This window comes from Dromiciops gliroides, chromosome 2, assembly GCF_019393635.1.
Source record: "Dromiciops gliroides isolate mDroGli1 chromosome 2, mDroGli1.pri, whole genome shotgun sequence".
Taxonomy (NCBI): domain Eukaryota; kingdom Metazoa; phylum Chordata; class Mammalia; order Microbiotheria; family Microbiotheriidae; genus Dromiciops; species Dromiciops gliroides.
In genome coordinates, this window is record NC_057862.1 from 272323400 (window position 1) to 272335485 (window position 12086).

General features: G+C 37.1%; 1 protein-coding gene across 1 annotated transcript in view; it reads left to right on the top strand.

Annotated features, from left to right (window-relative positions):
• TTC6 (tetratricopeptide repeat domain 6) overlaps positions 1–12086 on the top strand; it is a 245880-nt gene that overhangs the window by 131958 nt on the left and 101836 nt on the right. The window contains 2 exon segments of the mRNA XM_043980656.1: positions 1774–1894; positions 3613–3763. Of these exon segments, the coding sequence (XP_043836591.1) occupies positions 1774–1894; positions 3613–3763 (272 nt within the window).

Consider the following 12086-nt stretch of genomic DNA (forward strand, 5'->3'; position numbering starts at 1 on the left):
GCATTTTAGGAAAATAATTTTAGTGGCTGAATGGAGAATGATTTGTAGTGGAGAGAGGCTTGAGGCAGGTAGACCCACCAGCGCACTATTGCAGCAATCCCACAAGCAAACATCACTTCCTGATGCCAAAGAAAAGCCACATGACTTGCCCTCAAGCGCCTTCTCCTCATGGCAGAGCCTTCCCACAGTAAGTCTCCAGCAGGTGGCATCATTCCAATTGTCACAGGGGCATATTAGGGACATGCTGCAAAGGTGAAATTTGTAGGCCTTGGTAACAGCTTGGACATGGAGGGGGTGAGAGATAGTAAAGAATCTAGTATGATTCCTAGTTTGTGATTGGTAGGATGGTGTTGTCCTCTATAGTTAATAGGGAAAGTAGGAAGTGGGGAGGGTGGGATGGTTTGGGGGAAAGTTAATGAGTTTCATTTTTCACTAAGTAAGATGTCTACTGCACATGCAGTTTGAGATGAGAGACTGGAGGTTAGCAGAGAGATTGGAACAGAAAAGGTAGATTTGAGAATCATAAGAATAGAGATGGTAATTAAATCCATGGAAGCTGATGTGAGAAAATAACGGGATTTGCCAATGCTCAAAGGCCCCAACCAGAGGAGATTGATTTAGATTGATTGAATTAAGTGAGATAATGGAGAGATTAGAAACAGGGAGATCATTTAGGAGGCTATAGTAATAATCTTTTTAAGAGGTGATAAAAGTTATATGTGTAGAAGCAAAGAAATGGTCCTAGGAAATGTTTTGAAGATAAAAATCATTAAAATTTCAAACTTGATTGTATATAGAGGTGTTTTGAGGGAAAGTGAAGAATAAAGTATGATTCTGAGCCTATGTATCTAGATCCTAGGAAAGATGGTGCTGACATCAAACAAGGCTCATGGGTGATCAACAGGTACCATGTAGGACATAATCCCATTTCTCTGACAAATCAAATATCTGGTTTTTCTTTGGTCTTCTTTTCTTGTCTCTTGTCTCTTGTCATTGGCAATCATTCCAGAAGCAGCCCAAATTCAACATGTGATTTTTATTACTGTTCTTTTATATAAACTCAATGTGTCCTCTGGTTGACTAGTCAAAGTAAATATACTGCAGAAAGCTTATGAGAAATGATTTGGAGAGTTATCTGATCCACAAACAACCTGAAACAATTTTCTCATGGCCCATGGATGAGGAGGTGCTAGGTACTACCCTGATTATAACATGTTAGAACATGTTCAACCACAGGCAACAATAGCTAATTTCCTCATCTGTAAAATGAGGGCATTTAACTACATGATTTCCAGGGTCCCTTCTAACTATAAAATCCACTGAATCTAGTAATACTTCATTAATAGCTATCTAGTTGTCTCAGGGAGCTAGCCTTATAGTAAAGACAGCTTGGGTTCAAATCTTGCCCTGGACACATTATTTCTAGCACTATGAGTTTATTGGCACAGTGCTGATCTGCTTCAGCTGGAAGGAGTTCCCACATTGGGAATTCCTCAGTCATGAAATCACAGGCTCAGACTTTTCTCCTCAGCACTCCCCATTCCCCACCCCCTAATGAGGTGAACAAAGCTATTCCTAGGTGTCATCTTTATTTGTTTTCCTGCTGAATACCATTTCTTTTAGAGCTGCTTGGGGTACTATAAATTGGGTGGGGTATCCTTAGTCATACTGATTAAAATTTTTTTAAATATGAAAAAACTTAAAACCAAATGTTGTTCACATATGATTACTTAATATTTAAACAAGCAAAATACATTTTTTTTTCTTTTTTAGTGCTCATCAATGATACCATTGAGAATCTTCCTGCTTTTCTACACCGTGGCATCTTGTATGCAGAAATGGGTTGCTGGGGGCTGGCAGTTGCTGACTTTGAAAGTGTACTTCAGCTAGACAGGTCCTTTCCCTCTTTTTACATAAGATTAAGTGAGAATGGAATAAATAAGTATGACTATTTTGTTTTATATTTACCAACGATAATTAAACACCAGGAAAAGAGGCAGCTATAGAATTATTAGATTATGATAATGCTTGTAAAAATAAAATATCCTTAACTTTCACATTTTAATATATTTTGAAGGTTGCACAGGTTGTGAAGTTTATTAAGAAAGATTTTCAAGTTATTATCTTTTTGAGGTTAACTACACTTAAAAAGAGTTACCATGTTTTTATCACAAAATATCCCTTGGTGTTATCTTTCAAAAAGAAAATTGCTAGGTCGATTGAACCAATAGTTTGATTTGTGTGATGAAACTACTTTATCACTATGTCTTAAAGTATCTGTTCTGTTACAAGGAATAAAGGTTCAGAAGAGGGAAATCGGGGGTGGGGGGTGAAGAGAAGGAAGCCTCTTTAAAAATTCAGAAAGAAGTTGTTTAGAAGTTATAGAGCTGAGCCACAGTGGAATCTTCAGTGGGGAATCAGATTGCAAAAATGTCTAGTTTAGTAAAATAAATCATTTCAATTCTTATCAAATATTCATTAGAAGAAGGATTTTAGAGTGTGCTGTAGTTCACACCAGTAATGGTACCAGAAGAGTGATTGTGAAGGATAATTAAGAAAAACTTTGATTCTGATGAATAGAGTGCCAGTGTTCATTGTGGAGTGCCATTATGTCTTTCATTAGAGTGATGAAATAAGGATATACTCTAGAAGAGAGAGGGGAAACAAAAAATGACACCAAGAGTTTTGGGGTTCTGTTTGCTGCTCTAGGGCTTATTAGCAGAGCTAAAGAGTTTCTTTATCTTTAAAATGCAGACTTTAAACTGGATTATATCTAACACCTGAATTCTAAGTCTGAAATGAAAGTAATAAATCATATTGATAAGGGCAAGAAAGTAAGTTAAGGTCTATTCAGAAACAACTGTTGTTGTTTTGGTTGTTGCTTTTAATGCACAGCTTCCAATCCCATATTGCCACATGAAAGCATAGACAGTATGTTTGCAACCCAAGACTAAGTTGAGTAATGATGGATAATAATTGAAGCAGTCTTTTATTTTTTTAAAAATTCTTAGTATATGTTACCTATCTGTGTTTATTTCTCATAAAGTAGTTATTTAATTTTTACCATTTTTACATTGGTTACAAATTAAAGGAAATACATACATGATTTCCAAGAAGCTCATTATAAGGTCTCTTTATAGGAGGTAAGATTCCTGGTAGTAACACTTGTTGGAAGTAGGTCATAATAGAAGTCTAGATTTGACTGTGAGATTTTGGGATAACCCCAATTCTTTGCCACTATCTTGATACCTTTCTTGCGTTCTCTCTCTATTTCTGATTTGCCTTAGGAGGTTTTCCCATATGATGGTGATTGGGGGAGGGAAGGCCTTTGATTTCCCACAAGGGCAAATGAACAGCTCTTTTAGCTGTTTCTTAACCTTCACATTTAGAGTAGCAAATATTAGCATAGAGTCTTTGTTATATTAGAAATGGCCCTTTCATTCCTTTACCTGGAATGGAATTTTATCATGTTAATGTACATAACCTTTTCAAAACTTTAAGCATTTAAACATATTTTGTTATATTAATATGAAAAACATTGTATTGTATATAGTTGATGTAACAGTTTCTATTAATAACCAAATTGATGAATTTTGTATTCCTTTTTTTTAGAAACATATCTTTTGCTTATATAAATATTGGCCTCATATACCTGTTGCATATGGACAAGTACTTTGAAGCAATTCATCAGTTTACAGAGGCTATTCAAGTTGATCCTTTGTACATTCAAAGCTATCTTTGTCGAGCACAGACTTATCATAAGGTATTAAGAGTTTGGTACTGAAAAAAGTTAAAAATTTGTTGAACCAACATGAGGTTATTTTTAATATATCAAATCTTTTTTCTCAGTGTTGTTAAAAATAACATGATATATTGATACATGTTCCCTTTAATTCATCATTACAAAAGTTAAAATCTCCTTTCCCAGTTATAACTCCATCTCCTCTCCTCTCCTCAAATCCCTTGCTCCTAGAACCCCCGCCTCTCTGAAATATGGCTTCTTGCCCCACGGATTGATAATTCCTTCTAAAGGTCACCAGTGATCTTTCAGTTGCTAAATCCTGTGACTTTTTCTTTTCCTCATCTTTCTCAATCTTTCTGCAACATATGACACGATTATAACTATTCTTTCTTCTTTTTTAAAGTAATAAAAATTTTATTTATAGTTTTGAGTTCTAATTTTTATCCCTCTTCCCCCTCCCTTCCCCCTTTCCCTGAGGCAATAAGCAATCAGATATAGGTTATACATGTACAATTATGTAAAACATTACCATGTTAGTCATTTTCTACAAGAAAACTTGAACACAAGACAAAATGAAAAAACTGAAAAATATCATGCTTCAGTCTGTGTTCCATCAATATCAGTTCTTTCTTTGGAGGTGGATAGTATGTTTCATTGATAGTCCTTTAGGACTGTCTTGGATCATTGTATTGTTGAGAATGGTTGTCATTCACAGTTCTTCATCAAATAATATTGCTGTCTCTGTGCAAAGTGTTCTCTTGGTTCTCCTCACTTCACAATACATCACTTCATAGAAGTCTTTCCAGGCCTTCCTGAAATCATCCCACTTGTCATTTCATACAGCATAATTTCATCACCATCATATACCACAATTTGTTCAGCTGCTCCCCAGTTGATGGGCATTTCCTTGATTTCCAATTCTCAGACACCACAAAAAGAGCTGCTATAAATATTTCTGTACAAATTGGTCTTTCTCTCCTTTTGGTATTCCTTTCTTCTTAATACTCTTTCCTCTCTTTTGTGATATTGTTTCCTCTAGGCCTTCTTTCTTTGTCTCTTTCACAAGTTCATCCATTAGTTCATTCAATATGCATTTATTAAGAGCCTTCTCTTTGCAAAGCATTGTTCTAGGCACTGGGAGTGATACAAAGTTTAGACATGTATTATACAGTCCTTGCCCTAATGAAGTTTATGATCTGGTAGAGGAATAAGACATAAACACAGATAACTGTAGAGAAATGCATCAGAGTTGTTGATCAAAGTGTTATGTGACATCTAGGAGGATATTAGGTAAGGCTACATAGAGAAAGGAAGCATTTGAGTTGGGCTTTAAATGACAAATGGGAATTCAACAGTTAAAGAAAGTGTATCCGAGCATAGAAGACAGCATACGCAAAGGTATGGAGGCAAAACCAAGAGTGTTAAGGGGGCATAGAGCAGTCCAGTTTGGCTAGAGTACAGAGTGCATGGGAGGGACTGATATGCGCTAAAGCTGGAAGGGTAGGATGTTATCAGTATGATGGGTAGCTTCTTAGACTGTGGATCTTGACCCCATACAGGGTTGCTTTGGCAATAGTAAAAGGTTTGGGGGCAGCTAGGTGGCGCAGTGGATTAAGCACTGGCCCTGGATTCAGGAGTACCTGAGTTCAAATCTGGCATCAGACACTTGACACTTACTAGCTGTGTGACCCTGGGAAAGTCACTTAACCCCCATTGCCCCGCAAAAAAAAAAACAAAAACAAAAAAAAAAACAAAACAGAAAACCAATAGTAAAAGGTTATGTATACCTGTTTTATATACCTACATACCCAAGGTTATGTAAAGAGTTGTCAGGCAAAAATGGAAAAAGAGTGTGCTGCCATAGCTATATCAACTCACACCCAGATTATTCTCTATTTTTCTACTGTAGCAGAGACTGTCCCATTCTCACTAGAACTGACAGGTTATGTTACCCAATAGTTGGACAATTCTCCAAACTAAGGGCTTGAGGAATATACCATAGTTCATGAGCCCCCATTAATGTGGCTCTTCCACTGTGATTATTTCAGTTAATATTAATTAGTGAGTCAGATTTTAAAATTTTTTATTTATTTTATTTTAAATTTATGAATTAAGACAAATATTTCCATAATGTAATAGAGTTTTTAAAAAGATGATTGTGCATGAAACTGCAAGTCTATTATGTACAGCTTGCTATTCCTTTTAAATATATAATAAAGTTATCAAATAAAGTTACTTTCTCTTTTTTTCTTTTTTCTTTCCTCCCCCACCTTAGAGATGGCTACTGTTAGACACAAATATATATGTGAAATCATTCTATTCATATTCTATTTATCAGTTCTTTCTCTGGATATAGGTAGCATCTTCCTTCATAGATCCTTTGTAGCTGATTTGGGTATTTATAATAGTCAAAATGACTTAAAGTTGTTCTTAAAATAATGTTATTGTTACAATATAGTGTTCTCTTGGTTCTGCTTATTTCACTCTTCATTATGTCATGCAAATCTATCTTTTTTTTTCTTTTTTTTTTTTTAGTGAGGCAATTAGGGTTAAGTGTGACTTGCCCACGGTCACACAGCTAGTAAATGTTAAGTGTCTGAGGCCAGATTTGAACTCAGGTACTCCTGACTCCAGGGCCGGTGCTCTATTCACTGCGCCACCTAGCTGCCCCACTATCCATTTTTTTAAAAATCAACAGTTGTATTCTATCATTATAATATACCATAATTTGTTCATCCATTCCCCAATTGATGGGCATCCCCACAATTTCCAGTTCTTTGTCACCACAAAGAAAGCTGCAATAAGATCACATAGCTTCTGGGGATAGGTAGGTGGCACAGTGGATAAAGCATTGGTCCTAGATTGAGGAGGACCTGAGTTCAAATCTGACTTCAGACACCAGACACTTACTAACTGTGTGACTCTGGGCAAATCATGTAAATCCAATTGCTGTAGGCCGTGCGCACACGCGCGCGCACACACACACACATACACATACACACACACACACAGAGCTCTCATGAAATTTACTAACCAGAGGAGTGTGATATACTATTTGGCCATAGAGTGGCACCCCAACCACATACTCTTAACCTACTTCCCCTCATCTGCCTGATCTCTCTCCTATATTGTTAGACTGCAGCTGACCCCAAGTTCTTTGTGATCTAGAATCTGCTATAAAAATTACCCCAAATAGGAAACCCTCATCTCTGTTCCTCATTTGCTAGCTGACATTCATAGATTTAAACAGTTTTTTTTTGTTTTCTTTCTTAATGGCTACATGCTTTATTTAAACAATCATCCATCATAAAAAGCAAAGGTATAAAAGACTTTCAAAGAGCAAGCTGCAGGATTCTTTGCCGCTCAGATTGGCACCTTTTTGTTTCTCCCTCCTGCACCTCCTTCCAAGCAAGTAGAAAAGGGAAGGCTTTGGAAAACTTTAGAACTCATCAAGGTTTCCTCATCAGTGGCTTAGGGAGGAGAGAGGAAGAAAGGGAGGGAGAGAGGGAAGGGAAGGAGAAAGGAAGTGCTCTTCAACTGCAGCAGCATTCAAAAGGAAAACTCAGAACAGATGTGGACAGGTGCAACTTTTTTTCCCACCCTGTACCTATGAAACTTACAGCAGGAAGTCTCCTTAAGGATAAAAGAAACTGAAACCCAAGGACTCTTGGGAAGTGTATGTCCATACACATTTGCCAGCTTCCCCTAAAACTCATTGATTACTGCCTGGAGGTCTTAGAAAAGACCTGTTATGCCAGATTGTGCAAGGCCTTAAATGCCAGGCAGAGGCACTGAAGGCTTTTGAAAAGAGAAGGATTTCAACCTTCTCTGTGGGAAAAGATTATTCTAGCAATGGTGTAAATAATGGGATTATTGACACTTACTAGCTGAATGACCCTGGGCAAGTCACTTAACCCTATTGCCCAGCCAAAAAAAAGAAAAAGAATGGGATGACAAAATATCAGGAGTAGAAGTGCGAAGATCTGTTAGGAATCTCTTACAATAGTTCAGTTTTATGGTAATAAAGTATGGTAGAGGGGACAAGACAGATGTTAGATTTTGCAGAGGTAGAATTGATAGGAATTGGCAGCTATATATGAGAGGTTGGAAAAGACTGACAATGACAATGATAACAGCACACACCAAAAAGAGGTAATTATTAGGCACAGTGGATATAGGGTGCCAGACCTGGAGTCAGGAAGACCTAAATTCAAATCTGACCTCAATCACTAACTAGCTGTTTGACCATGGGCAAGTCACTTAACTCTTCTTGCCTCAGTTTCCTCATCTGTAAAATGAGCTGGAGAAGGAAACTCCAGTATCTTTACCAAGAAAATCCCCAAAATTTGCTCATGAAGATGTGGACACAACTAAAATGACTTAACAACAATATGAAAAGTGAAGGACAGAGAAAACTGGATAAATAGTGGTGCCAGATATAGAAAAAAGTGAAATCATAGGGAGGAAGTTTAGGGGGACGAGAAGGAGTTTGGTTATGCACATGATGAATTTGGGCTACTTCTTGAATGGATATTCCATTAGAGAACAGAGAAGGGGAAGTTAAAGACATAGGAATGATTGCCAATGATAAGAGTCATTGAAATGACAAGAGACAAGAAAAGAAGACCAAGGAAAAATCAAATATTTGATTTGTCAGAGAAATGGGATTATGTCCTACATGGTACCTGTTGATCACCCATGAGCCTTGTTTGATGTCACCACCATCTTTCCTAGGATCTAGATACATAGGCTCAGAATCATACTTTATTCTTCACTTTCCCTCAAAACTCACCTCTATATACAATCAAGTTTGAAATCTTACTGATTTTTATCTTCAAAACATCTCCTAGGACCATTTCTTTGCTTCTACACATATAACTTTTATCACCTCTTAAGAATATTATTACTATAGCCTCCTAAATGATCTCCCTGTTTCTAATTTCTCCCCTCTCCCCCTCATTCCTTATGCAATAATATTCCTAAAGCATGTCTTTCTTGTCAAAGAATCTTCAGTGGCTTCCAATTAGTTCTGTAATAATATGCAAATTAAAACTTGGCATTTAAACCCCTTCACAAACTATTTTTAATCTATCTTTCTAGACATTTCATATCTTTTCAGACTTATTTCATATTACTCTCCCTCCTCTCTTTCATCCAAACTGCTCTACTTGTTTTTCCCAGAATTCAGCATTCCATTTCCTATTTCCACCTTTGTATAGGCTGTTCCCTATAGTTAGAATGCACTTCCCTTAGAATCCTTAGCTTTTTTCCAAGTCACTACTTGGGTGCTATCTCCTAAAAGGAATTCTTTTCTTATCTTCTTGGTTATTTATCTTTTTCCCTCCTCAAATTATATTGTATTTGTTTAAATCTCCTCTCAAGTAGCTTCTTGAGGGCAGGGATTTTTTTTTTTGGTCTTTTTTATCCCTAGTGCCTAACACAGTGCCTTGCACATAGTAGGTGCTTAATCAATCCTTATTGAATTTTATTCAGAAGATAAGTAGATTTTAAATTCCTGCAGAGAAGAGGAGAGGTTAGTGTGTCTACAGCAGACTCTTCCACTGGCTTTTACAATATAAACCTGCATAAGCATATGGGAGCAGTGGAGGTAATGAGAAATTGGAGTAGGGGGGGAGGGGAGGAGAAGAATAGGAGTCCATGTGAGATATACAAATACAGATAAGCCTTGCTAAGGGTCTGAACTCCTCCTCATTAGAGTAATTTTGGCAAGTGAAGAATAATAGCAGCTGTCAATATTTGTTCACTGCCTAGTAAGAAGTCTCTTAAAAGTCATCCCCTTCTAGCACTCTGGATTGAGAGGAAACACTTGGTTTTTGCAATAGCCACTGCCAAATGGGAGCCAAAAGTTGAAAGTACATTGGCCTGAGAGTCAGGAGACCTAGGTTCTAGTTTTGGCTCAGCTTCTTTTGACTTTGACTAAATTACCCCCCAACTCTCTGGGCTTTGTTTTCCTAATAGGAAAAATAAGGAACTGGCTGGTCCACATGAGGGTCTCCTTTGCTTTTAACATTCTATAATTATATAATCCTTTAACAATCCCTCCCTTGAGCTCAAATTCCACATTTTCCCTTCCTGTTGGACATTTGCACCAGGATACCCCAAAAGTACCTGAAACTCAAGATGTCCAACCAAAATTAAGTCCATTGTTTTTACTCCCAAACTTGCCTCTTCAAAGCTTCCCTATTTATATTCATGGCACTGTCTTCTCCCTCATCACTCAAGTTCAAAATCTCAAAGTCATCTTTGATTCTCTCCCACTCCACATATTCCATCTATAATATCCTTCCCTGCCTCTGCTTACATTGTTACCTTTCTGACTTCAAGCCTTCGTTATTTCTTGCCTGGACTATTGTAATGGTTTCTTAATTGAGCTTCCTTCAAACAGCTGCCAAAGTAATCTTCCTAATTCATATCTGACCCTTTCATTCCTTTATTAAAAACCATCAGTGTCTCCACATTGTTTATAGAATAAAACACAAAGCTCTTATCCTGTCCCTTTTTAGACACTTTGCTGTCTGGCTCCAATTTACCCTCTCAGCTGCATTTTGAACTACTCTCCTTCACATTCTCTACATTCCAACCAAATGGCAGATTAGCTTTTGCCAGATCTTGTCTTGCCCTTTTCAGCTTCATCCATTCAAGAAAGTTCTCTCCACCCCCCTGCCCCACCTCATGCATAGGGCATACATCTTCTATATCTGCCTAGGAAAATCTCTCTCTCTTTTTTTTTTTTTTTTTTAGTGAGGCAATTGGGGTTAAGTGACTTGCCCAGGGTCACACAGCTAGTAAGTGTTAAGTGTCTGAGGCCGGATCTGAACTCAGGTACTCCTGACTCCAGGGCCAGTGCTCTATCCACTGCGCCACCTAGCTGCCCCTCTCTCTTTCTTTAAGGCTCAGTTTAGTCACTATTTCCTAAAAGTTTCTTGATTTGACCCTGCCAAAATTAATTTCTCCTTTCCCAAATTTTTTATAGTACTTTGTGTGCTTGAGGGTAGAGATTATTCTCCTTTTCATCTTTGTATCCACAGTGCCTCGCACAGTGCTTAATAAATATTTGTTGAATTAAAATTTTAGATAGCAACCATTAAGCAGGCACAGCAAATAAGTATGTAGTTGTAAATCTCCTTTTTTCTCAGATAAGTTTGTTTAAATTTACAATCTTGTTCATTCTCCTTTATCCAGCATGAATTTTGAGAGTTTACATAAAGTAAAAAATCAGAAAGTCAGGAAAAAGTGAATGATTAAAGCTTTTATATTTAAAAAGACAAGTTTAATTCACCTCTTCTTTACATATGACCTGGTTATTAGTAGTATCAGTGAACTCTGTAGCTTTTTAGGAAATTGTCTTCATTTTAAGAAGTTATGTCATCATATTAGAGACATCAACACTAGACACCTTGGGTATAAACTCATAGGATATTAATTTTGACACTTTATTTTTGACTAGTTAAGTATCACCTTAATGAGGGCTGTTGGAAAGCTATTAGGAAATCACATTATCAGATGGCAGGTGAAGTGGTAAACAGAAACCTAACTTAAAAAAGAAATTATGAAATGCCATCCTATATGGAAATTGCTTTGCTAAGTGCTGGGGAATATAATGACAAAAATGAAATAGTCCCTATCCTAAAGGAATTTACATTGGGTATATAACTTGTACACAAATAAGAGCACTAACAACTTGGAAAAGGGACTGTGATAATATAATGGCTTTAATGTTTAGTCATTTCAGTCATGCCCAGCTCTCATGATACCATTGGGGGTTTTCTTGGCAAAGATACTGGAGTGGTTTGCCATTTCCTTCTCCAGCTCATTTTGCAGATGAGGAAACTGAAGCAAACTTAAATTTCTTAAGTGTTAAGTGGCTTTTCCAGGGTCACACAGCTAGTAAGTGCCTGTGGCCAGATTCGAACTCAGCAAGATAAGTGTTCCAGACTTTAGGTCTGGCACTTTATCCACTGCATCACTTAGCTGGCTTTAATAGTAAGAATTATTTATAACATACTCTGGGATTACTTTCCAAATTCTCATTCCCACTGATGAGTTTGGCTCGAAGAGTATGAATACTACATTCTCTCAAGGATAGCTCTCTAAGGATAGCTCTAAGAGGTTGAGTTGTTTATCTGATGGCATAGATCTTATGAGTCCCAACTGATTTGTTTCCCTAACATAACTATCAACTAAAAATCATTTTGTCAAAAAGACTTAGTTTTTAAAAGTGGTATTTATAAGACCAGTATGAGGAGCAGTTAGGTGGTGGTGCACCAACCCTGGACTTAGAACGACCTGAGTTCAAATCCAGCCTCAGACACTGGATGACCCT